This window comes from Podarcis gaigeae, assembly GCF_964106915.1.
Source record: "Podarcis gaigeae genome assembly, chromosome: 1".
NCBI lineage: Eukaryota > Metazoa > Chordata > Lepidosauria > Squamata > Lacertidae > Podarcis > Podarcis gaigeae.
In genome coordinates, this window is record NC_139678.1 from 114,033,015 (window position 1) to 114,060,835 (window position 27,821).

The following is a 27,821-nucleotide window of genomic DNA, read 5'->3' on the forward strand; positions in this document are numbered from 1 at the left end:
CCCATTGCTCTGTCCCAGCTCCTGCCAACCTAGCAGTTCGAAAGCAGACCAGAGCAAGTAGATAAATAGGTACTGCTCCAGCGGGAAGGTAAGTGGTGTTTCCATGCGCTCTGGTTTCCCTCACGGTGTTCCATTGCGCCAGAAGCTGTTCAGTCATGCTGGTGACATGACCCAGAAAGCTGTCTGTGGACAAACGCTGGCTCCCTCGGCATGAAAGCGAGATGAGTGCCGCATCCCATAGTCGCCTTTGACTAGACTTAACTGTCCAGGGGTCCTTTACCTTTATTTTTTTTAGAAGCAATGCCTTAACTTCCTGAGATTCCTGCATTGCAGGGGGGTGGACTGGATGACCCTTGGGGTCCCTTCCAACTCTTCAATTATATGATTCTATGAACTTTCTTCAGAAGTGCTAATCACTCTGACACGTAAAGGCTTTATTAAGTCAAAATAATATATTCTTCCAGTATAATAAGTCCACCTGGTATGCAACCAGCTTACTTATTTGACCTGGAGATAGACAGTTGAATTTGCCCTTTTTTTGTTCGCAAGGAGGCAAATGGATGGTTTGGCTGGACTGGGACTAGAAGAGCCCATTACTTAGTTGACTCTTTATCACAATTAGCTAATAACATCTCTATTAACACACCCACCCTCATGACCCCATTTCTTTACTCTCCCACTTTTTTTTTTTAAAAAAAAAGATACAGTACCTAAGGCATGAACTCCTTAGTAGCATCAGATACAATCCCAGTCCCCCACACAACTATACTTTCTGGGGAAAAAAACCTGGTTGCTTGTTCCTTAGCATGGCCTCTCTTTCTAGTGCCAAAATTAGCATTGTCAATCATGCAAACAGGTGGCCCATTGCATTAAGCGGACATACACCCCTTTTTGCTGGGGAAGCCAATCAGAAGTGGCGCCGAGGTGACAGAGGCAGACTTGTCAGCAGATCTGGGGTATAAAAAGCTAAACAACCATGTTAGCACTTCTGAGCAGTCGTGCATTCCCAGCCTCGCCTCGGGTGTAGGGATTGCAGGGAAAAGCAAAACTACACCGTCTCAACCGTGTAGTTTTGTTTTTTTCGGCTAGAGGCTCAACCATTCTCATGTTGGGATTGTTTAAAATCATACTCTGGATAAGGACGTCGTTTAAGGAACTTACGTTTGGGCGTAGCCCACCCAATTTAGGCACTCTTGTGCAATCAGGTGAGTGGCATGCCTGGGTTGACTGAGCTGTGTTTTCTATGTCAAGGAAAGCCCTGGTACAAAATGCATGTACTAGTAGCTAGTGTCTAGTAGCTTGATTTAAGGGGGCTGGGAGAAAAAGCATGAAGTCCTACATGATTCTTTTAAACCAGAATGCAGAAGTATAGATATCTTGGCAAATGAATTCTTAGGTCTTTGTAATAGTTGGCTAATATGTCTTTAAATGTGCTTGAGTGTGAAAAGCTATTTCATTCATATATATATATATATATATATATATATATATATATATATAAAGTCACCTCAAACGAAAGCAAATATATATATATATATATATATATGCCTATTAAAATGTCTGGTTAACTTTTAATGCTTCCAGGGAGTGCTCAAGGTTATATTACTTGCAGATAAACGGAGATGCTCCCAGAATAGCTCTGATAAAATGCACATGGCATCGGCTAGTCGCTGATGACTTTTTAAGGGAATCAGCTGCTGGGGTATCCATTACACTGCAGATCTGGACCACTTGCCTGCTGTCAGTCAAACCCGGGGTGGTTATTTTTGGAATGTGACATTTCACAGGCATACTTTCGAAATACTAATGATACAAAAGTCATATAAGATTACCGTTTGGATAAACAGCAATTTCCCCCACTACATTAAGGTAGAGAAGAAAACAAATTGGGGACTGAAACATCTATGCTATGGAATTAAGTCGCCTTAAGTAGTCTTTGCTTTCTTTCCTTTTAGCTCTGTTCTTTCTGCTTCAGATAATGTGAGGAACCCAACTTGGAAATTGACGTTGTAAAGTCATCTAAATATTCTCAATTTAAGACTAAGCATTGCAATGAATTCATGTAAAGGAATTCACTTGTTAGAAATCTGGAAGTTTTAACCACGGTATTTAAGAAGAAAGGGGGCCATATACACAAAAAGGCAGCATGTTCATATTGCTATTATGAAGCTTTCTATTATTATCTCAATGGAATTCTGCTGTCTGAACTTACAGGCATAGGAGTTTTTAAGATAACAGAGAGAAATAAGCCTCCCATATGCCACTAGTAAAATCTCTGGTACCTCAGTTTGTAGTTTTGTGGGAATTCATTAAAGATATCAGAATACTGATCCTGCCTCTTTTATGACAAATCCAGCAGGCAAATAAATACAGAGGGATATTATAGGTCTTGCATACTGAGTTGAATTATTACATGGCTATATGCTTTTTTTATGTGGTTTGCCAGAAAGTGAGGACATTGTGTTTTACCAACAAATGTTTTAGGGGTGGGGTGGGGTCAGATTTTGCACCTTCCTGCAGTTGTTCAAACCATCAGTGTCAGTTATCTTATAGCCTAGCTCACATTTCACAGGGCTCCTCACTCTCTAACCTAGATTCAACTGTGCTGCTTGTATGTTTTACAAGTACTGTACATTTTTATTCTGCTTCCCCCCCACCTCTCCCCACAGAGTACATCTTTTGTATTAAAGGAAACTATCAAGCATTCTAAGGAGGTTCTTTTTAAAGACTTCTAAATTTCCACATAGACTGAAGATTTCCAGTATACTTTAATGGTCACTCATTAAAAGGCACGTGGAATGGGGAAATGATACTAGCACTTTAGGGCAGTTTTTTTGATTTTGAATAAAATCATTTCCTCCCACCCTCCACCCCTCCATTTTCACTTCTGGTTTGAGAAGGGCTTAAGGCAGAGATTTCCAAACGGCGAATCGCAACACGTTTGTGTGTCGCCTGCAGTGTGTAGGTGTGTCGCGTGAATGCTCCCTGAGCTCATTCCGGAGCTGGAAAGGGCTTTGTTTAACCTCCAGTTTGCTAGTAAAGCCGGATTACTGTGTTGCAAAATGATGCATGTCTGAAAAGGGTGTCACCGACATGAAAAGTTAGGGAAGCTCTGGCTTAGGGAGTGCAGCAAATGTCAGATAATAAAGCAATGGCAGCATGAGATAGGAGGCTCTTAAGCAGCGTGCTTATTTCCATTTGGCAATATGGACTGTCCTTGCTTGGAGATTTTTAAGCAGAGGTTGGATGGCTGTCTGTCATGGATGCTTTAGCTGAGATTCCTGCATTGCAGGGGGTTGGACTAGATGACCCCCCCAGTGCCCCTTGCAACTCCATGATTCTATATGCAGCTCCCTTTAAGCCGTTTGCAACCAGGTCACTGACTATGCTAATCAGAGCTGTAGATAGTCAGGATAATTACAATGCATCAACCTCCATAAAATGCTGCTTTTAGGGTGTGACTCTGTCAAGAATGTCATCAGTGGAAATCACTCCATAGGAAAGTGTAGGGCAAAGAGTTTCATGTCAGCTGGTCGTGCTCTCTATGCTCAGGACTTCAGAAGGATCGATGTCTCACATACACTTTTTATTCCCGTCTTTCTTTTCAGAGTGCCTTTAAAGATGTCAACCAAAGCGCCGACGTTCACGCAGCCGTTACAAAGTGTTGTGGCACTGGAGGGTAGTGCCGCAACCTTTGAGGCTCACATTAGTGGTAAGGCTTTTATCTCGCAATTATGGCTTCCCTTTTCTTTCGCTGGTTTCTCCAAACACCATGGTCAACGGGGACAGTGTTTCTCCTATGTATCAGATTATCTGAGGTGGGGGTGGGCTTTCTTATACTCCCTCTGTTTCCATCCCACACTGGTCCCCTGCCTGCTTGCACCGGGGTGATGGCAGTGACTGACTGCACTAGTGGTGGCCCACTGAGGGAGGATCAGATGAAGGGTTTGATTATTAGGATTATCATCATCATCAACATCAGGGTATTAGGTGTCTTCATGGGGGTTTAGCTCCCCCTATGGCGCAAAGGCATAAAACGTCAAAGGCAACGTTGGTTCTTCCTCTGCTGACGCCTCAGTTTGACACCACATGATTCCATAAGAACATCATGAGAGCCTGGTGTATCAGGCCAAAGGCCCATCTAGTCCAGTATCCTGTTTTCACAGTGGCCAACCAGATGCCTGTGGAAAAACCCTCAGGCAGGGCCCAAACACAAGAGTACACCCACTTCCTGCAGCTTCCAGAAACTGATGTTAAGAAGCATTACTGCCTCCACCGATAGAGGCAAATACTAGTAGTCCTCCTTGAGTATCCATTTTTTCCTATCCTGAGGAAAACTTCAGCCCTAAGCTGAAATGGGGGAAATGGACTGCTTCAGGGAAGACATTTCCTGTCAGTTGGTAGAGTGAGAAATATAGTTGTCAATGTACAGCAAGGCTTTAGTCTGACCATTCACATTCCTGTGCGGACTACTTTGCATAATTTATTTACCACGTAAAGGTTTCTCACACACCATGCATTTAAAGGACTCTTATACCTCTTTAAAAGTTAGGGGGTGCTGAGAGGTGGGGGGGTTGGGTGGGGGGTTTAATTTGACAGTATATACTATATACAGTCAAGGTGCACAACTGTGGAATACTTCAGGTGATTAAGTCCCTTCCTTCTCTGTGAGTTACAGTTTAGCAGATATAGAACCAGTTCACATCATGGTAAACTGGTACTACATAGTAAATAATATACCCCAAACCTGCCTAAAGAATGTTCTTTCAATCCTCCCTGCTTGCACTGGGAGGACACAAACCATGATCCTTGGCATATGGATACATCCAAGCCAGTGTTTGTGGTTTGTTTCTCCTTCTGAGAAAGTGCAGTTGGTTAGCCAAAAGCAAATTTTGGCAAGAGATCATGGTTTCCTAGAGTGAAAACTTAGAATAGTAGAGGTGAAAGGGAGTCAAACCATGATCTCTGGTTTGGATGTAATGGTAAGCCAAGATCCATGGTTTGTTGCCTCTGCACAGTAGCGAGGGAGAATGGAGCATGAGGAGGAAGGCACAATCATGATAAATATCTATGGGTAACAAGCCATGGCACTAGGCCATTCTGGAGGAGAGAATAATTGGGGTCTGCATCTTTACTCAAAGTGGCTGTCCAGGAAAAGTACTTGCTGACTAGAGTGGGTGGTGATGCAGCTGCCACAGGCTGAAATTGCTGGCAATGGGATGAATCGGCAGTAAGCTGGTTTTAGAACGTAGAAGGAGAGCCCCACTGGATCACACCAAAGGCTGGAGTTCCATGACTGAATCCCTTAAATCTTAAGCTTCCACAAAGTCATGCTCCAAAGTGGCCCAAATTCATCCAAGTCTCTGTCCACAAAGCCAGATTTCACGATGGCAGGTCCTGTTTTAGATGTGCTGCAAGCATTGCCAGGCCAAATGAGATCATGGTGCAGCTTATAGCAGCCCACATGTTTTAAAGTTAAGGGCCATATTACTGGAACTGAACATGATGTGGAAATACCCCATGACTCAGAATACATACCTTAGGTAGATCATAGGCCACACATTGGGCATAGGCAACATAATATATATTTATTCCTGTGCATGGCCATGATACATGAGCCACAGTATAATAGCAGAACCAGCCTAAGATACATGAGCAGCCTTGCCAGGACTCGGTTCTGTGCTGCTGGAAGTTTTCCCCCATAGCCCCTCCTGCAAAGTCCCATCTGTGTGGCTTCATTTCCCCCTATGCCCCCATCCTTGCTTACTCTAATTCCTTCTTCTGAACTAGAAACCATATATTTTGCAGTGTGAGCCAGGGCAAGGGAGGCAATCCTTCCTGGGACCATTGATTTGTGTATTCGCCTGTGGGAATCTATATTGCCTAACACTTACTTGAAAGTAAATTCAATTGCCTTTATACCCAAAGGCTAAGCTTGAAGTGTTGGTGGCGACAGTCTCATGAGTTTAAACATGGAACTGCCTCGATCTCTCACACACAAAAGGAAAGGGGCATTTTTAACAAAAGGGGCATAGAGGGATGCTTACCTCTCTGCAGCCCCTCTGCCCAAACACCTTTTCTCTCTGCTGAGGTCACTTCTAGTATCAGAACTCAGCAGTGGTGGGTGTGGCGATCTCTTGGTCACAGAAGCTGCACTAAGTGCTAGATTTATACACAAACTCAGTTTAGCTGCAGTTTATGACCTCTGGCTATAAGGGACCCCTATATATAAAAAGAAATGGGTGGGATTCAGCTAAACTGTTGCATGCATGGAACCATGTTCCTATTCTTTCCCGGCAATCCCTAAATCAGAAATGAAAGGTTAGGAGGAAGTCCCATTGTGCAAGTGGATCTTGTTCCTCAAAGCACATTGCCCACATAGTACCATATTCCACCAATTCTGCTCATTAAATGTAAGGCATTTCATATACAACAAACAGGCCTATTGCAAGATATACCATACGTTCTAGTTAAATTGTTGGTTTTCAGTTGCATTCTCGCCTATGCACCAGTGTATATGCATGCACAGATATTTATGATTTCTGTTGTCCTTTCTGTTAGAATGATACATTTTGTGTGTGCGTGTGACGGTCTGGGTCCTCTTAAACCTGACATAGTTTAGGACCTCAGCATGCCTTAATCTGGCCTTAGATGCAGTGAGGTATATCATAATGGGGGGCGGAGGGCTTCTCAACTGAGTTCCTCTTTTGCTGTCCGAGTCAAAGTAGGGTTTGCCTGGCTAAAATAGACCTTGAAGGGTGATAATTCTTGTGAGAGGTCTGTGGGAGATGTGAGAGTATGAAAGCTACTGGTATTTGCATGGCTAGAATGTAGCCTATCATACGTACCTAAGAGTCAAACCAATTGTGTCTCCCATTTTTGCCTCTGACCATGCCCACCATTTGCATGTGGCACCCAGAAGGTTGCAGGTAAGAGAATGTGACTCTCAGTCTGAAAAAATGTTCCCCACTCCCCATCTTATGGGTTAAGATTCCTTTTATCCCTCAAATTTATTCCATCTGCCACATTCACTGGACTGCTTAGTATGTCAGTGAGACCAGAGCATGGTGGCACAGGCTGGGAGTATTTCCATAGGCTCTCTGTATCACAGGGAGAGCTAGTTTTCTGAAACCGTTTCTCTTTTGCTTTTGTCTCCAGTCCAATCCTTTGCACAAAGTAATCTTATTGTTAACACTAACTCACATTGCAAGGTGTTGTAAATCCCTCCTTCCCCAAAGCCACTCATCAATTTGGACAGGGCTGACAGTGATTCAGGATTTGGGTTTCTAATGCACTAAAATCTGTGAGCAATTTTTATCTCTTGAAATCTGAGCCCCTAAATCACCAAAGAAGGATAACTTTGCACTTGCAATTCTTTCCCTCTTCTCAATAATCAGGCATTTAAAATTTAGTCTTTCTCTACCTATGATAATGCAAAATCGGACTACATATCTATATTTACAGGTCAAATATTAAAGTTAGGTTGTAAACTGTATATTAATGTCAGCAAATCAGGGCTTTCCCTCCAAATTATCGCAAAATACAATCTTTCAGACTACAACATAAAACTGTTACTTTATTTATATTATACATCACATTTCTAAGTGACTGTAGCACTTTTACATGCATCCACTCAGTAAGTCTTGCAAAAATTATGTGATGTAGGGCCAGCACAAAACATTTTACCGCCTGAGGCAAAGGACAAAATGGTGTTCCATCTCCGCACCATTCCATATATAGAAGCCAATTGCGCTGGCCAGTTGAATCTTACTTCAGTACTGTTAGCAGGATAGGGACTCTAACCCTCCGCTGCTCCTGAGGAAAGCAGCTTATACAGCAGGACAGGCCATATAGTACATATACAGTTTATGTCCTCCAACAACGGAGAATGGTTGATGGTGCTCAGAAGGTTTCCTTACTCTGGCTAACAGTAGGGCTGGCCTTAGCCAGAACAAGTATCCCTTCATTACAGGTGGGAAGCTAACGTTGACTGTTGCTTCCTTAAGATTACCTAGTATGTTCACAGAGAGCCTGAGACTTGAATCAGGGACTTCAAGTGTTCTAATTTTACCTCCTATGCTTCTGGATATGGAATTCCCTTATAATACAACCACTTTATAGGGTATAGTGCAGATGTGCAAATAATTTCAACTCCTTCAGTTTTCTTGAGCTATCCCTTTTTTTAAAAAAGACTAAGCATTAGAAATTAAATTCTACTTGTCACCTAGGAAAGCTACCTTCTCATTGTCTGCATCTCAGCTGTTCTTTCGTTGAAAATTTAGATGGAAATATTGAGAGTTTATTATTATTAATTATTAGAAGGTGGAAAAGAAGATTGCCAGATGGCTCCAACTGCATAGACAGCAGAAATGAATATTGACATGTTCTGGCAACCAACGGCACGGCCAGCGTGGGTTTTCTCAAAATGCAATATCCTTCAAATCACATTCTTCTTGCCTAATCAGGATCTGAGGCCCTATGTCAATTGAAAACTGCATGGGTGACAATCAGTGATATTTGGCAACCTTATTAACAACAGTAACGCTTTAACTGTCTTTCTCCTGCTAAAGGTTCCCCAGTTCCTGAGGTGAGCTGGTATCGGGATGGTCAGGTTATTTCTGCTGCAACTCTGCCCGGTGTGCAGATCTCATATAGCGATGGCCGCGCTAAACTTGTGATCTCCGCCGTGACAGCCGCTAACAGTGGAAGATACACCCTACAAGCCACCAATGGATCTGGACAAGCAACTAGTACCGCTGAACTACTTGTAACAGGTATGTTGGAATTAGGGGACTATCAACAGTTGACACTTTCCTTCTGACACCTGCCAACCCAGTGAAATGACCCACAAATACTACTTTTTAGAAGCATGAAATTAAGAAAGGCGCAAGAGATCAACACCATTAAGCAAGCTGCTTCATTTCCTTCCCCACTTCTAAATCCTACTCTGTATTCAAGGACTACGTCATTATAAGATTATTCATATTTAGTTTACCCCTTAATCCTAAATACTTTTGCTTGGAAGTAAGGACCAGTCAACTATAGGATACATGAGGCCTGCACGTGATGTCCCCAAGATGCACATGTAAATCAGTAATAGTAGCAGTAGCAGCAGCAGCAGTAGTAATAATAATAATTTATTATTTATACCCCCGCCCATCTGGCTGGGTCCCCCCAGCCACTTTGGGCGGCTTCCAACAAAGGTTAAAAATACATTAAAGCATCAGTCATTAAAAACTTCCCTAAATAGGGCTGCCTTCAGATGTCTTCTAAACGTCAGATAGTTATTTATCTCTTTGACATCTGATGGGAGGGCGTTCCACAGGGTGGGCACCAGTACCGAGAAGGCCCCTCTGCCTGGTTCCCTGTAACTTGGCTCCTCGCACTGAGGGAACCACCAGAAGGCCCTTGGAGCTGGACCTCAGGGTCCAGGCAGAGCAATGGGAGTGGAGACGCTCCTTGAGGTATACTGGGCCGAGGCAACAGATTTGTGTTCAATGGACCCCCATGAACCTTTTCCCTTGAAAAGGATATAATTATCCAAAGAATCAAGCATTTGTGCCCATGTAACGTATTACGTTATGTATATTTATGTGTGTTGTTCAGCACATGTACACAGAATTTCCAAAAGGCCAAGTAAGGGTGTTTCAGGAGACAAATATGCTTACAGCCTGAGAATGTAAAGTGTCAGGGTGCATGTTTTGATCCTGCCTCATAATTTGTGAATAATATTTAACATACCAGAAGCTATACTGATTTTAGTGGAACTACTTAACCGATACAAAGAAATCCCATTGTTTTCTGCTCATCTCAACTGATGCTTTTCTTGTAAGAGTTTGCCACTGAAATGCTTCAGTCAAAACTGACACAATAATTTCCTCTGAATTAGTCAATTTTGATGCCGCAAAGGTGTATGAAAGATAAAATCTGGGATTCTTTACTGGAACAATTATTGATAATATTTAATACATAGTTAATATTTTAACACATGGATGGGTAAACTCTGGCCCTCCAAATGCTATTGGACTTCCAACTCCCATCAGTCACAGCTAGTGTGGCAAATGGTCAAGGATGATGGGACTTGTAGCCTGGTAATGTCTGAAAGACCACAGGTTGGCCACTCCTGTTTTAACATAATAATTTTAATACAATCAATTAAAATGACCAGGAACTGGTCTTTTTTGTTCCCCTCTTATCTGAGCATTCTTCTTGTTCTTTAAACCACAGCTGAAACAGCGCCACCCAACTTTTCACAACGACTACAGAGCACAACAGCAAGACAAGGAAGTCAAGTTCGACTTGACGTGAGAGTGACTGGAATCCCTACACCTGTGGTGAAGTTCTATCGGGATGGAGCAGAAATTCAAAGCTCCCCTGATTTCCAAATTTTACACGAAGGAGACCTCTACAGTTTAATAATTGCAGAAGCTTACCCCGAAGACTCCGGCACCTATTCAGTAAATGCCACAAATAGCGTGGGACGAGCAACTTCAACAGCCGAACTTCTGGTTCAAGGTAATAATAGATCAGAAGTGTGTCAGCCACACACACACAACCCCCCCACACATACCTATTGTATCATCATGGCAGTGCCGACACGGCTATTACTGTTCCGTCAACAGATCCATCAACATCATCTCAAGCATTTGTAACTGGGTTGTAAAAAAATTCGCTCGAGACTGAAACTTATCCTAAATAACTCAGCGTGAGAGAAAGCATTTCTTCACTCTCCCACCCCTCAATCACATCAACATAACTGTTTGCAGTTCTTCCCCTTTTTGTATACAAAAATAATAATTAGGCATCGTTTATGTATGTGTGAGGCAAAAGGTTTATCTTTGTTATTGCATCCATTTCTCCTATAATTTTTTGAAAGTTGTTTTGCTATAAAAACCCAGCAAAACATGGTTTGATTTCTTATCTTCAGGGTTTGTCCTGTTGTGTATTGTCGCTTCATAATGACTCACTTGGAAATATGCTTACAGGCAGTGGCGTAGCGTGGGGGGTGCAGGGGGGCCCGGCCGCACTGGGCGCAACATCTGGGGGTTAGGGTTAGGGGGCACAAATCCATGGGTTAGGGGGCGCAAATTACTTGCCTTGCCCCAGGTGCTGACAACCCACGCTACGCCACTGCTTACAGGCACTCCAGTGTGTAAATGAAGGTCTATGGCAGTGTCTTCTCTTTTTCCTCCTCTTCCTCCTCCTCCTTCCTCCTCCTCCTCTAGGTTGTGTGTAGCATCATTGCTGTTGGATCAGGTTGTGGAGTTATGCATATATCACATGAGATTCCCCATCAGGCTAGGGATACATGAATAAGAGCTTGTTCCCATGTGTACATGGGTCCTAGCTGGACTGAGGGAGCTCTGCACAGTGCCCAACTAATGCATCCCATCAGCAAAAGGATTTATACATGTACAACAGGACTCCCCCCCCCCCACTTCCTCTAGGTTCAGGCATATCCTTAGTTATACAGGTTATATTCAAGAAAGAACATGAAATTTGGTGAAAGTGAGCCAAATATTTAGAAGTCACCAAATAATACTTTCACACAGAACATATATCTATGTTTCAGTCATTTTATTTTTCTATGACATGCTGCCATGATTCTGAAACATCAATGTCTTAATTATTATGCATCACGCAGTTGGCCTAATTACATAGTTGTACAAAAAGACTAATCTTATACCAACAGTTCCCCCATTAATTGTCTAGATGCCCAAGGAAAACAGATGGCAGGGTTTGGGGGGATTTTTGGTTTGTTTTTTTACCGGTGGTGTTTATATGTGAAAATAAAAAATTGGAACAACAGATTTTATTCTCCCACGCACACACACAAAACCAATTATTGCTTATATTGCAATTTAAGAGTCTGGTTTCCCTTTCTTATTAGGTGAGGAAGAGGCTGTTCCCGCTAAAAAGACAAAGACAATTGTTTCGACTGCTCAGATTACACAAGCTACAAGACAAACTAGAGTTGAAAAGGTTTGTATTTTGGCAGGCGGGTTTACTGGAAGTTTTCAGGATGTCTTTGTTTATTGCTGCAGATTCTCCTGACTGTTTATTTGCATTTGCAGAAGATAGAAGCCCACTTTGACGCCAGAACACTTGCAACTGCTGAGATGGTTATAGAGGCGAGTGCCACTGGGCAACAGCTGCCACACAAGGCTCCTCCGCGGATGCCACCGCGGCCTACCTCTAAATCACCGACTCCACCAATAATTGCTGCCAAAGTACAGATGGCAAGACAGCAGTCGCCATCTCCGGTTAGACAGTCGCCATCTCCTGTAAGACATGTCAGAGCTCCAACACCATCTCCAGTCAGGTAAACCACTCTAACGCCTTTACAAAGTTCTCTTTCTCCCCAACCTCCCTCTGGCAACTTTAATACAAATTGGAATGAGATACACAGAAGATGCTATGGCCTGGAAGCCAATGGTTTGGATGGGTGCCAATGGTTTGGATGGGTGCATTTGGTTCCATGCCCTTTTTGTTGGGTGGGAATCCTTAGCAAGGCACACACACGACTTATGAGTTTCTGTTTCTGTTGCCCATCCCTATCCCTGCCCTAAAAAGAAGGTGGTGACTACCTTGCACTTTTAAAAGGAAGAAAGTGTCCCTCTGGTTTAGCAAGAGGGATAAAATATACCAGACAATGAGGTACATTCTCACTTGGAACTTAGGATCTCTTCTTTGCACATGGGTAAGATTTCACCTCAGTATGCCCATTAAGCCACTTCAATCTCCAACACTGAAACCTACAATGGCTCCCAGTATGTTTCCGAGCACAATTCAAAGTGTTGGTGCTGACCTTTAAAGCCCTAAATGGCCTCGACCCAGTATAGGGGTTAGGTTAGGGTTAGGGGGCACAAATCCATGGGTTAGGGGGCGCAAATTACTTGCCTTGCCCCAGGTGCTGACAACCCACGCTACGCCACTGCTTACAGGCACTCCAGTGTGTAAATGAAGGTCTATGGCAGTGTCTTCTCTTTTTCCTCCTCTTCCTCCTCCTCCTTCCTCCTCCTCCTCTAGGTTGTGTGTAGCATCATTGCTGTTGGATCAGGTTGTGGAGTTATGCATATATCACATGAGATTCCCCATCAGGCTAGGGATACATGAATAAGAGCTTGTTCCCATGTGTACATGGGTCCTAGCTGGACTGAGGGAGCTCTGCACAGTGCCCAACTAATGCATCCCATCAGCAAAAGGATTTATACATGTACAACAGGACTCCCCCCCCCCCACTTCCTCTAGGTGCAGGTATATCCTTAGTTATACAGGTTAGATTCAAGAAAGCACATGAAACCTGGTGAAAGTGAGCCAAATATTTAGAAGCCACCAAATAATACTTTCACACAGAACATATTTCTATGTTTCAGTCATTTTATTTTTCTAGGCTTTATATGACATGCTGCCATGATTCTGAAACATGGCCTCGACCCAGTATACCTGAAGGAGCGTCTTCACCCCCATCATTCTGCCTGGACTCTGAGGTCCAGCTCCAAGGGCCTTCTGGCAGTTCCCTCACTGTGAGATGTGAGGTTACAGGGAACCAGGCAGAGGGCCTTCTCGGTGGTGGCGCCCACCCTGTGGAACTCCCTCCCATTAGATGTCAAGGAAATAAATAACTATCTGACTTTTAGAAGATATCTGTTGAGGGAAATTTTTAATTTTTGATGTTTCATCATGTTTTTTATATACAGTGGTGCCCCGCAAGACGAATGCCTCGCAAGACGAAAAACCCGCAAGACGAAAGGGTTTTTCGGTTTTTGTTCGCTTCGCTAGACGATTTTCCCTATGGGTTTGCTTCGCAAGAAGAAAGCCCATAGGGAAATCTCCGGGGACCTCTTTTAAATGCTGGCGGTGGGGAGCAAAGCCTTTCCCCCCCCTCCGGCCTTCAGAAGAGGTCCAGGAAGGCCGGCGGGGGCCGAAAGGCTTTGCTCCCCACCGCCAGCATTTTAAAAGCGGTCCGGGATAGCAGGGAAGTGCATTCCGCTATCCCGTACGGCTTTTGAAGGCAGACGGGGGGGAGCAAAAACTTTTGCCCCCCTGCCTGCCTTCCCGGGAGAGCGGATAAACGCGCTCCCGGACGGCTTTTGAAGGCAGGCGGGGGGGAGCAAAGACTTTTCTCCGCTCTCCCGGACGGCTTTTGAAGGCAGGCGGGGGGGGGAGCAAAGACTTTCGCCCCCCGCCGGCCTTCAGAAGAGGTCGGGGGACAGACTTTCCCCGGACCTGGTCTGAAGGCGGTTTCCATAGGAATGCATTGATTGATTTTCAATGCATTCCTATGGGAAACCGTGCTTCGCAAGACGAAAAACTCGCAAGACGAAAAGACTTGCGGAACGAATTAATTTCGTCTTGCGAGGCACCACTGTACTGTTGGGAGCCATCCATAGTGGCTGGGGGAAACCCAGCCAGATGGGTAGGGTGTTAATAATAATAATAATAATAATAATAATAATAATAATAATAATAATAATAATAATAATAATTTATTTGCAAATGCCACATAATTGTCAGTCCACACTTGCAAGAATTCATCTCTCAGTGTAGCAGCTCCTACTCTCTGTATCTCCCTTGCTCACTGCCATTAGGCAATTACCTTCACTGTATTCTTTCCAGCACCTCTAAAACGTTTCTCTCTAGCCAAGCCTATCGAGACACATAAAACTGACATGTATCTCAATCTGCAATTTTAGTCTATGGTGCAATTATATTCATATTTTGATTTAAAACAAACAAAAACCTTGTTTTAAACTTTAGTATTATTGGCAGTTTTCATGTACGTTCTATAGCCTTTGTAAAGGGCTTGGAGATTTTTTAGACAATCAAGCAGCCTGCAAATTTTGTTAAAGAAAAGTTAAATAAATATATTACGTGTGTGTGTGTGATAGCAACGATTTGGGGGAAAAAACAATTGCTTACTTCTTAGATAACCTACCTCCGAGAAGATATATAAATACAACACTGATGCAACAGTGTCCCCTGCAGGACACACTTCTGCTTTTTATTTTCCTCTGAATAAGTTCATTTTACAAATAAGTATTGAGCCCACACTGCTGTTATTCAGAGTCTGATCGGATGTTAATAAAATCTGTAGATATATAGAATACTAGTTCTAGATTTAATTACTAAATTAAATCCGTTGATTTCATTTAGTCTACTTCAGGTTTGACTTAGGGTGGATCTACACACAGGAAAAAAAACCCACTATAAATAAGTCATAAATTAAATCATCGTAACAAAAGGGGGGGGGGAACGGCATGTAAAATCGCATAGAAAAGTTTTGTGCTGTACATCACAATTTGGTGTTGCATGTTTAAAACACATTCAAAACACTGTTTTTTTGTTTTACTAATGTAGCTGAATCCTCAGTGGGACACCACTTAAGAGATCTAAACTGAACTAATTTCTGATTCTTGCACAACTCCGGTCTACTTACCCCACTTTCTTTTTTGCTGGTGCTAAATAATCAATATGCTTTCCCCCTGAATTTTCATGGCACCTGTTTAATTTACGTTTCAAGTACTGAACATATTCCACTGATTTCTGTTAGCACTCAACACTATCAATTCGTATACAGCACACCGAGTATGGAAACCTGTGCAATCAGATCCGGCAAATAAGCCCATAAATGATGGACAAATAAGCCCATAAATGATCTTAGCCCACAAAAGTGCTTACTAGCTTGCTCAGAGCTGGCAGAGTTCTTCCTCTCCTCCAGCAGCCTGTTGCATTTCTATGTTAGGTATAGAGGAAAGAGGCCTCCCTCCTTCGGCAGCCTCCTTGGCTTCTGTACTAGGTACTGAGGAAAGACACAGTGATCCATACCTATTTTAATATATTACTGGAAGCCACACAGAGTGGCTGGGCAACCCAGTCAGATGGGCAGCATGTAAATGAAATAATAATAATAATAATAATAATAATAATAATAATAATAATAATTCCAGTTTATTCACTCCCTTGCATGCAGTTCCTTCTCGCCCACGGCCACCAAGCAAGTATTTAAATACTAGGCTGCCCTAGTGCTGCTTTTGTTTTCCGTGGCATCAGCAATGTGCTATGTTTATCCCACAGGTCCGTGTCTCCTGCTGGGGTTGGGAGGCTCTCAGTCTCCACCTCGCCCATCAGGCCTGTGAAATCCCCAATCTTGGTGCGTAAAGCGCAGGCAGCGGCAGCGGAGGGTTCTGAGGTCCTTCCTCCTTGGAAGCAGGAAGGCTACGTGGCCACGTCTGAAACAAGAATGAGAGACACCAGAATAACGACAAGTACGACCCAGATGAAGACTGAAGAGAGATGGGAGGGGAGATATGGTGTCCAGGAACAGATCACTGTCAGTGGCACAGCTGCAGCGGCAGCTGCTATCGGAGTTGGTGCTGCTGCCAGTACGGCTGCGGCTGCGGCAGCGGCAGCAGAGGTAAGGCCTTTCTTCAGAAACATTTTGAAAGACCACAGCTCATTGGCTCTGTCTTGTGAGGTGTTCACAGTGAATTTAGCCTGTTCACATAGAATTACAAGAAAGTTGTGCACCAGTCCCTGCTTATATGGCTATTTAGGCAGTGGAATCATAATGTCAAAATAGAATTAAGTCTGGGATGGCTTACCTATGGCCCTCTCGATGTTGTTCGGCCCGCAACTCTCACAAGGCCCAGCAAACATGGCGGATGGTGGGAGTTGGAGTCCAACAGCTTCTGGAGGGACCAAGGATTCCCATCCCTGGACTGAGTGGTAAGTCCATCTGCGTGCCTTGTGCTCAGCACCCATGTTGTTATGTTGTTGTTGCTGTTGTTGTTCTATGCTTATGGGGGGAAAGATATGTCTTTTCATGTGACTCATTTGGGTCCCACAGGGCATTGAGAAAACAGCAGCTGTTGCTACAGTAGTTGCTGCTGTAGACATGGCCAGAGTGAGAGAACCTCATCCAAGCGCTGTAGAACAGACTGCTAAAAGGACAGCAATGGCTGCAGTACACATTCAACCTGTCCAGGAGCAGGTAGAAGCACAATAAAACAGCAATCTCTCTCTCTATATATGTATTTATAACATCCTCTCCTTGCCATTCACACAACCACCGCATGAATCAGCAAACAATTAACAAAATACTAGCAAGCATTCCAGATAAGCATGTATTAATGGTAAAGAAAAACATCTGAATATAAACCAATGGGGTCAACTAATATAAATACACCAATCCATTTTATATTAATGGCAGGAACCAGCTAACAGTTTTTAAACCATTTTATACTGTACAGATGTCCCAGGACTGATTTTAATAACCCCAGTAAACAATGATTCAACGAGACAGTTTGGGTTAATCTAACATTACTTTTATCATACTGACCAAGGTGTTCCTAATATTTAACTTATCTTCCCACCCCCTGGCCTGAGCTTGAAATAACTTTTCCCCAAGCATATACTCCTCCAGTTGTCATGATGTTTGTGATTTATTTATTTTTCAAAGTGTCTGTTTGCTGAAAATAAATGTTAAGGCTTGGTTTTCTTTGTTTCCACCACAACGATCAGATTAAAAAGGAAGCTACCATAGTTGTTACTACTGGTAAAGCCAGAGAACAAGAGGTAATATCAAGAACTAGAGAAGGAGTTGCTACTAAACAAGAACAAATACACATCACTCATGAAAAGGTGAATAGTACCTATTTTACCCATGGGAAGCTCACTTCTTGTCACTTTTGTTTCATTTGCAAGCTGTATACCTCGTGATCAGTGATAAGCCATGCATCCATTTTCCTTTTGTCTTGTTTGCTAGGATTTAGAAGAGCCTCATAATCATAGCTGTCAACCTTTTCCTTTTTTTATAGGGGAATCCTATTCGGAATAAGGGAATTTCCCTTAAAAAAAGGGAAACCTTGACAGCTATGCTCATAATCGAATGTGTGTGCTTATTGTGACATTACTCTTCCAAGCCCTAATCCATTGATTTGTCACTGCTAACATTCATACAAGTCGTTCTTGGTTGTGGCTGATCTATATATATATATGTATGTATGTGTCTAGACTAGAGAGGGCTGGTTGTGCCCAGGAGCTTTATTGGTTTGAGAGCAAACCAACAACAAGCGTCTTAACACAGAAAATGCTCTAAAGTTTGGTCTTATGTTAAAGATGTTGGGCAGAATTCAAAGAATCATGACATTAGCTATGTGAGCCCAGAGCAGCTGTAATTCCCCCCCCCCCCTTGCTATGTTCTTGATCGGTAACTGCACTCCTTGCTGCACATGGGGAACTGATTTTTAAAATAAGGGAAGTTTTCAAAGAAAAAAAAAGATGTCAGAAATTTCACTGGGCTATCATAATCCCCTCACCGTGAAACTAAGCAGTGATATCCAGTTGGGGCATGCAACAGCCATTCCACTAGTGAACTCCTTGCTTTTAGCACCACACAACAGCCAAATCCAGTGGGTGCCTTGCACTTACATAGGATGTTGCACAACTGCTATTGTTTTGTTTCATGGCAGTTAACCATTGTGTACTGCCTCTGGCACAACCACTTACAAAACAACACCAACTCTCAAACTTCAGGCACTAATCCTACACTGGATCCCACCTGAGCCATCCTTGTTGTGCAGGCCAATATTTCCTGATTCTTCATCATATGACTGAAAGTTTTAAGCTTAAAAATATGTCTCCCTGCTGTCTTTTCTGAGAGATAGTTCTGGGATGCCCACTCCCCCCACCCTTCTCTGTGAGTCATGTTTCACGATGCTACACCATTCCTCTATTCATTGTGAAGTGTTCTGAAACATCGTAGAGCTTGCTGTCACATGATTTATATGTGAGCATCTGATAATTTCATGCCGGATTTCACATTTACTTACAGTACTTTAAATCAGGACCATGGAGAGAGAAGTTAAGGTGGGAGGGAAAATGGAGCATGGACTCCTCTTTAAAGATGAGTACCTCCTGAAGTTCTTGCTCATGTGAATATTATGGACTCTGACAAATTCCATTGCGCCTCAGTTCACCACAGAAGAACAGACAACAGAAAAGAAGATGCTCTTGTTGCTTTTCAGAACACAGTAGAATTCTCCTTGTGAGGATTGTTCTATTATAAAAGAATATGCAATCAGTACAACAGTAATACACGCCCTCAGGGAAAAAATATGTCTATAGATGTTTCCCTTTCTTCACATAAAACCCTTTGTTTATGGGAATGCAGCCTAAATGTTAAAATGCTCTTGTTTTTCTAGAGGTAAAGATGTAGTGTCACTCCACTGAAAACCAAACACCAGGACCCCAAATGGGGACTGCTGAGAAACAAAGAGGGAAGAATCAGCATGTTTAGCAGGAAATCCGAAGTAACACCTTCCTCAATCTTTGTTTTTAAGGGGCAACAGGCCCCCTCCCTCCAAAAAAAACAACAACCAACAACACCTGAATGAGGATTTAGTATACTCAGAATCTGTGGGGTGTTGGGTGCTAGTTGAGGAGAAGAGAAATAGAATGGAGGTTTTTTGGGAGAGCTCATAATTGGCTGCTGGGACACACAACAAGAACACTCTTTTTGGGATGTGAGGATACACTGCAGCTGTTTGTGGATGGTCTCTTTGTTATTCAGACTCCTAATCTCGCTAACTCCCCATCCGTTTTCTCACATGGTAATAGTTTACACCAGTTCCCCTCCAAATAAATTATTCTATGGAGAATCATTATATCAGTCTGCAGTGTGTTTAGGATGGCATCTATAGGATTTAATACTTCCCACAATTATTCAAGCATAGAATGTGTAGCTGTTCCAGCTCTAGCTTGCTGGCCACAAGGCAGTATAGAGTTAAGCATACTGATTTCCATAAATTTAAGTGCACTTAGTTTTGTCTAGGATTATGGCCACTGGGGCTTATCTCCTTGTTCCTGGATAAAGTGGTGTGATTTATTTCTGAGATTTGGTATAACTTAAACTCTTTCTTTCTTTCTTTCTTTCTTTCTTTCTTTCTTTCCATAAACAACAGATAAAAAAGGAACCGGTGAAAGTTCCTGTGCCCAAGGTAATAATTGCGGCTGACACAGTTAAGGCGCAAGAACAGATTTCGCGAACCAGAGAAGAAATTTCAACCGCAAGAGAACAAATTCACATCACTCATCATGAAAAGGTGAATACAGCTTTTAAAAATGTGCCGTTAACCCATCTACCTCTTGGTTGCAAACCTTATTCTTTGCCAGTTGCTTTTAAGTTCCCTTTCTTTATGAGTAGTATTATGATGCAACAATAGAAGCTTTGATGATTTCAAGAGGACTTCTGCATATTTAGAGGTTGTAAGATTATAAACTGTTTGTTTTTTTCTTACCAGGATGCACATAAATTTTGCTAGATAATTATTGACAATTTACATGTTGATTTTTGTTGCAGACACCAAGCAGGGGAAAAAACCCAACCCAAATATTTGTCAGCAATCACAGTTTTCCAAGGGAAACTCATGAAATATTATGCCCAGTTCAAAATATCTCATTGCTTTCCATGTTGTAATTGGGCCTTATTTTGCTAATGTGAAGGTCAATGTCTCAAAATAATGGCCTAACAAACCAACCATGAATTACGAAAATCTCAAAAATCACATTTGGCAACTTAGTTCGGCTTGCAAGTCCAACAAATATTAGACTGTTTCCACAAATGGTTCCACATGGATATCAAGCATGATGCAGTTACAGAAAGTCTGCTTGTGTTGATAAATGTACCTTTTGGATCTTTGAAAGCAAACTCCTTGTACTCTCACTGATTGCTGGAATTGGGTGGGGTGGGGTGGGGTAGGAAAGGCCATTTTAAGTAATCAGCAAAAGGAGTTTTGTTACTTAAATAATAAATTGGTTGCCTCTTTCCCAATTTAGACAGAACTCTACTGAATCCAATAGATCCACAAAGGATCTATTGCGTACAGCCCTTACATAGCACTAATTCTAGGGTCTGCATAGAATTCTTTTCTTTTCTTTTCTTTTTGCTCCATATGCTTTGCCTTGCTTTCCCCTGATGTCCAGTTAATATTTTTGCAACACCATATCATATATAATCACACCTCTCTTTTTACGGGAAAAAAAAATCAGATGAGGAAAGAAGTTGTGAAGCCCGTGAAACCTTCCGTACCTAAGGTTGTAATTACAACTGATAAACCCAAAGTACCCACTACAGTAGTTAAAACCACAGAGGGGATGGCTGCCAAACAAGAACAAGTCCACCTTATCCAAGAAAAGGTGAATAGACCTGCTGGGTGATGTCATTCTCACATCCCATCCTCATATTGACATTATCATATGCCTTCAATAAATGTACTAACTTTTTTTTTAATACCCTGCTGGTGCTGGGTCCCTTAAGAGAAATGGAAAGTGGGGCTCTGTTTTTTGTTCATTACACTATGCCCTAATATTTTCACAGCTTCCCTGTGATAACATTTCAGGCTTTAAAAAATTCATATACTAAATGGTGTTTTAATTTTCTTATGTTTAACTAGCCATCCGGTTAAATAACCAAGCACCGGTATTTATTCAGCACAGGACCTGGGCCATTCTGCAAGGCACGAAGCGCTTAATCCTGTTAACCTTTCCCTGCCCGCGCATTCCAGTGTCATCTCTCATTCTGGCACCTTTTATTTTTGAGGCGTTAACGTGACTTAAACTTCTTTTCTTGCCATATAACGATCAGATAAGAAAGGAAGCCGAAAAAACTGTCGTAGCTCCGAAAATCATTGCTGTTGACAAACGCAGGGAGCAAGAAACAATATCCAGAGCTAGAGAAGAAGCTGCTGTCAAAAGAGAACAGATCCATCTAGTTCACGAACAGGTGAATAGAGCTCTCAAAAATGTGAAGCGCACCAATCAAAGTTCTTTTTAGGCTCTGCAACATCCACACTTAAGCCATTGTTCCAGAGCATAGCAAATATGCCCCTCTGAAACAGATAGCTTTTCCAAAGTACAGTTATTTCACATGTATATTTTTTGTTACTTGCGTTTATATCTAGATGAAACAGAATGCTGAGAAAATAGTCAAAACTTACTTTCCAAATCCTTTTGACGTTAGGTTTGAGGTTCCAAAATAACTTGCTTCAATGAATAATCTAGATCTATCAACCCACAATATAATATTACAGTACATTTTTAAACAAATAAAGTAACAGTTTAATGAAGTGGGATCTGTGATGCACTTTATTTTAAAGTATGAAGAGGCTCAGGCAAACAAACAATAATTTAGCCAAGAGACCATGCAAAAGACCAAACTACCCCAGAACCTAAAGCTTTGAGCCAATTCACCTGTAGGACAATTTTACCATTCATGAGGAACAGATGTGTAATAAAATGGTCCCATGTAACCATCCAATATCTTTTTGAAATATGTGTTGCAAACTTATCTGAAAAGCTAGTGTGTTTGTACATAAATGTTTTTGTCTGTAAATCTTCATTTGCATTGAACTTTCTACATACGGGTTTCAGAAAATGCTATTCTTTCTGTATGCATATGTACATATACACAAGTATTCAATCGGGGCAGACCCCCCAGAAGGAGGTAAATGCTCACATTGGTCTTCAAATACAGTATTTGAACATTTCATGTGAGACATACTGTATTTGTGCATTTATCTGTCTGCATAGTGTACAGTGCAATCTTCTACCCTCCATATCCAGATATATGTATTTCAAATGCACTTTTCAATTTGTATTCAAGGAAAAGGAGCTCCAGAATACACTGGGGGCTATAATGTATACATATGATAGTAGCAGGGAATGTGTGAAAACATAAACATGGAATACAGAAGCACCTGGATTATGGATAGCCAGTTAAGCTTGCATGTATGTCTTCTATGCTAGCCATTTTGTGTCAGTAACCTAGATATGTGCCGGTGTTCTGTAAATGTTACCTTTAGATTGGTGTTGGAAAAAGAGCTGAAGCTGTAGCCACAGTTGTTCACGCAGTTGACCAAGCACGCACTAGAGAACCAAGAGAGGCAGATTATGCGGAAGAAGCTTATTCTGAACAGGCAGCTTTGGAACTTGGATACAAAGAACAAACATTAGCAAGACGCGTTGTTGAGTTGCCTCCAGAACATCATGTGGTCACCAAAGTAATGAAAACCGAGGAGGTTCATGTTCCTCCTGAGAGGCACATAACAGCTGCTGAAAAAATGGGGATGTCTGTCTCAACACAGGTTAGGCTCCCATTTATAACCACGCGGCCATTCCGATGGCTGCTGGAAAATATTTGTTTCTGTTTCGTCCGCTCGGTATGTGCCATGCTATGCTCAACAAAACGTTTTGTCGGTTAATGTAGATTAAAAGGACTGCAGAAACGTCCGTCGAAAAATCAATCCATGTGGAACACACACGTCCCCGCACAGCAAGCCCTCATTTTACAGTTTCAAAAATTTCTGTTCCTAAACCAGATCACACTTATGAGGTAAGAGGAGCAGGAGGAGGAGGAGTAAGGGTGTGTCCAGGCAAACAGCCATATCACCTGAAACAAGCACTATGTGTGCTTCTGTATGCAGGTCTGAGTTCAAAGTGGCCGATATGCAAGGGGAATGAGGAGGTTTGTTTGTGAATCTTGCCCATAAATCATTCCTTGTCTCCTCCCAATCTAATAGGAAAACATCTCTGGGAAAGATGTGTCATACTTTAATATTTTATTAGGCTGTTCTCTCTTAAAATACTACAGATCTATCTGCATAAGCAGTCTGTAAAATCACCAGAGAAACTCCATATTCCAAATTATTATTACATAATCATACTAGCTATTGTCCAGAAAGGGACAATAAGGTGGGTGTGGGGGGGAAGAAAAACCATCCTGAATAAAATGCTATGTGCCTGGCATACACCTTTCTTCTCAAGAAGAGTAGAGAATTCTCTCTAAATGTTCGCCCCGTGCATTAATCGAATAATTCCTAAAATGAGACCATTTATTCTTTATTCCTCAATGGTTCTGCTGCATACTAAATCAGTTTAGGAATTAACGTGTTATACCTACATAATCCATACCATATCATACGTCTCCACTAGTACTTTTTGCTTTTGCAGTACTTTAATCTTCTTCTTTTTCCACTTATAGTTGACATTTTAATTGTCTCCTTTACAGGCCTCATCATCTAATGATCCCAGCTAATTCATTTTTAGAATTTAAATTTGTGTTATCTCTTCGTCTTTACATTACAAATGCACCCTTTTTTAAAGCCTCAAATACATGTAAATAAGGCAAAAATGATTGGAATTTACTGTAACGTGGTTTCCAAATAAAATACAGATAAGTACTGGATACCTAATGTAACAATCTGGGCATTTTAACTGAAAGGGAATTAGCAGCCTTCCTTTGTATGTTTGAAAATTTACCATGATATCATGGGCAATATCATTTGAATTTCTGTCAAACAAGCCTAGAAGTCACATGACTTCTATGAGACTTCTGGCTGCTTAATAGCAAATCTGGAATGGTTTTGATTTGAATAATGCCAAAATATTAAAACATGATTTTTCATTATTTCAAAAATTATAACAGCTAATTATTGGTAGACAAAAAAAAATTAATCGATTACTTCTTATCTTTCTAAAACTGCCCATTACAAGAAAAAGTGCTGTTGCTCTCCTTTCTTTTCTCTCTCTTTTTACATGTATTTGCTTGGCTACTTCATTGTGCACCTTTGCAGAAAAGTAGCAAAGTGGTAACTCTCTTTCTCTTGGGTTGGTTAGGTTTCAATAGCAGGATCTGCTATAGCTACTCTGCAAAAGGAGTTGTCAGCAACTTCTGTTCCAAAGATCACCAAACCTGTGAGGCCTCCTCTTGCAAAGTCACCCGAACCCAGAATGCTGCCGGAGAAAGTAGCCTCCCCGCAGTTTCCTTTTGTAGAGACAGCTGACACCTATCAGAAGCGCTATGGTGCTGAAATGAAGAGAGAAATAGGTGTGAGCATGACAGGTGGCCTGATGCAACGGGAACGCATTGAATTAATGCAAGAAGGCGAACCAGAGGTTTGTCACTAAGGTCACCCCCAACCATCTTGGTTTGCATCCGGAGTAACCCGATGTGTTTACAACTCTCCTCCATTACCAGCCTCTTCCCCACCCCCCTTGACAATATCTCTCCCCTACTGACCTTTGTGTACCATGTGTTGGTGGTTTTCTTTTTTGTCTTGCACCATTCATACCTAAAGAACCTAACATCAATTTGTCACAGCGAGCAGCGGAGAAGGACGGGCGAGGATCCATTGTCTTACTTCCACTCTCATGCATGATGCCCTTGACTTCCTCAGCCTTGCGTGTCCTGTATTAACTTGGCTTTATGTATCCCTAGGTGATTGAAGCTCCTAGAGTTCCAGCAGTACCAGTAGAAGTTCCCGCCACACCTCCATCCATAGTAACAGTAAGTGATCGATGCTCAGCGCTTTTCCGACTGTAATCTCCTCTGCTATTTTCCTTCCCTCCCACATTCAAAATATGATGAAGCTCTGGTGCCATCTAGTGTATGTAGTCAGTTGGATGAAAAGCAAGATCAATCAGTAGATGTTTTGCAGCTAGTCATATAAAATGTCAGTCATATGTTGGGTGGCTTCCAAGATATAGAAAAACACAATTAAACATAAAAAAACCCCTTCCCTATACAGGGCTGCCTTCAGATGTCTTCTAACGTTTGTAGAGTTACTTATCCCTTTGGCTTGGGGGTCACATAACTCCATACCTTCCAACATTTCTCCAATGAAATTAGGGATGTTCCAAGGAAAAGTAGGACATTTCGGGATCATATATGACATTTTTGTATGCAAGGGGTTCCCCCCATTCAGTTCAATGGAGGGAGCAGACTCAAAGCACAGAGGAATGCATATATGGCTTTGTTCCCTTGGCTGAAATGGCTTGTTCAGTTTCTATGCGGTGATCTTAGAGGGAGCATCAATTTAAACCCAAGTTTAGTCATTTTAAAGCAAAGGGCGATTTCCCGGCACGTCTTAAAAACACCATTCATTGTGAGCAGGGAAATTATATGAATTTGGGTGTGTGTGTGTCTGTGTTATCTAGGTCCTGAAAAATGTGACTGTCATGGAGGGAGAGTCTGTCACTCTGGAATGTCGCATCTCTGCATATCCAGCACCAACCATTTCGTGGTACAGAGAAGACTATCGCATCGAGAGTTCCATAGATTTTCAGATTACCTTTGAGGCAGGAGTCGCTCGCCTTGTGATTCGAGAAGCTTTTGCAGAAGACAGCGGAAGATTTACTTGCACTGCTACCAATGAGGCAGGAAGTGTAAGCACTTCATGCCACCTGACCGTACAAGGCAAGTACAGAAAAATAACAGAGGGGAGGTTTTATTCACAATAGCTGACAGGTGGGCACTGCCCCCTTAATGAGAATATTTTCTGGGTATCTTAAGTAGATGGCTGAGTAAACTATGCAATAACCATGGTTCTAAGCACAGTTAGTTAACAAAGAAGGGTCTAAAACCATGATTTTGTCCTGGTTTGATTTAACTAACTGTGGTTTAGGAAAAACAACAGTTTCCTATACTTAGATGTAACAGGAAATGATTGTTTGTGGGAAACAATGACTGGAAGAAGGGGAGTATGTAAACCTGAGGCTTATGCCTACCTGGCCTCATAATGCTAAACCATAGTTTAGCATTTCATCTAAATTAGGTCACAAAGTTCCTCATTATCTGACCTCCTCAGAAGTGCCAATTCCCCATCGTGGAAAGTATACTGACATCAGTATTATTATTATTTTATAATAGTCTCAGAAGAGTTTGAGAGCAAGGAAGCTGTTTCTGCGAAAGTGATCACAGAAGAAAAACGGTAATGATTTTTAAAAGTGTTTGGATTGTAGTGAACTCCTTTCATACTTACCGCCTGATGGGTCGTGATATTTGCATTTTACCTTTTTTTCTGTGATTGCTCTTCTAGCTACGTGGAGTCGAAAGATGTAGTGATGGCTGAGGTCACTGCTGCAGAAGAAGTATCTGGAGAAGCTGCTGCTCCATTCTTCATACGGAAACCAATCGTACAGAAGTTAATTGAAGGTGGATGTGTCATTTTTGAGTGCCAGGTTGGGGGCAACCCAAAGCCACATGTTTACTGGAAGAAAGCTGGGCTTCCTCTTACGACAGGCTACAGGTACAATATGAATTTTACAGTTGTATGCACTGTCTATATGATATGGTAACAGTAAAGGTAAAGGGACCCCTGACCATTAAGTCCAGTCACGGACGACTCTGGGGTTGCGGTGCTTATCTCGCTTTAGCCTGGCTGAGAGCCGGGGCGTTTGTCCACAAACAGCTTCCGGATCATGTGGCCAGCATGACTAAGCTGCTTCTGGTGAACCAGAGCAGCGTACGGAAACGTTGTTTACCTTTCCGCTGGAGCGGTACCTACTTATCTACTTGCACTTTGACGTGCTTTCAAACTGCTAGGTTGGCGGGAGCTCATCCTGTCGCGTGGATTCAAACCGCCGACGTTCTGATCGGCAAGCCCTAGGCTCTGTGGTTTAGACCACAGTGCCACCTGCATCCCAGGTACATGATATGGTACATAGACACAAAACAATTTGTTTGCTCTGCAGTACTGCTCAACTGCTGCAAGACTGGTTACATCCAATCTGGGTGAACAGAAGGCAGCTTGCTCAGTGCATCTTTCCTCCCCTCCCTCCTCCTCCTCCTCTTTGCAGCCACTTATATGTCCCCATCTCCAAACCCTTCCTCATTGTCAGGAGGAGCTATGAAACACCCCAGAGCTGTGTCTGGTGCAGCTGCAGCAGGAATGGGATATCTTTACAAAATCAGGGAAGAGGAAGAGGTACAGTGGTTCCAAGTACAATTCGTTCTGGACGTTCTGTTCTTAACTGTGAACTGG

General features: G+C 42.2%; 1 protein-coding gene across 2 annotated transcripts in view; it reads left to right on the top strand.

The window, feature by feature from the left end:
* The first annotated feature begins 909 nt into the window (after nt 1–909).
* Nucleotides 910–27,821, top strand: part of LOC310826909 (titin-like) — a 288,837-nt gene continuing 261,925 nt past the window's right edge. For both annotated transcript variants that reach the window (XM_083702293.1, XM_083702294.1), the window contains exons 1-19: nt 910–1,205; nt 3,609–3,712; nt 8,571–8,774; nt 10,228–10,515; nt 11,891–11,982; nt 12,075–12,322; nt 16,078–16,417; nt 16,850–16,993; nt 17,524–17,643; nt 19,965–20,105; nt 21,052–21,198; nt 21,647–21,784; nt 22,863–23,144; nt 23,267–23,392; nt 24,676–24,954; nt 25,277–25,345; nt 25,996–26,254; nt 26,708–26,768; nt 26,877–27,086. In XM_083702293.1, the coding sequence (XP_083558419.1) occupies nt 3,622–3,712; nt 8,571–8,774; nt 10,228–10,515; nt 11,891–11,982; nt 12,075–12,322; nt 16,078–16,417; nt 16,850–16,993; nt 17,524–17,643; nt 19,965–20,105; nt 21,052–21,198; nt 21,647–21,784; nt 22,863–23,144; nt 23,267–23,392; nt 24,676–24,954; nt 25,277–25,345; nt 25,996–26,254; nt 26,708–26,768; nt 26,877–27,086 (3,239 nt within the window). In that variant the 5' untranslated portion in view covers nt 910–1,205; nt 3,609–3,621. The remainder of the gene's footprint in view (nt 1,206–3,608; nt 3,713–8,570; nt 8,775–10,227; nt 10,516–11,890; nt 11,983–12,074; nt 12,323–16,077; nt 16,418–16,849; nt 16,994–17,523; nt 17,644–19,964; nt 20,106–21,051; nt 21,199–21,646; nt 21,785–22,862; nt 23,145–23,266; nt 23,393–24,675; nt 24,955–25,276; nt 25,346–25,995; nt 26,255–26,707; nt 26,769–26,876; nt 27,087–27,821) is intronic.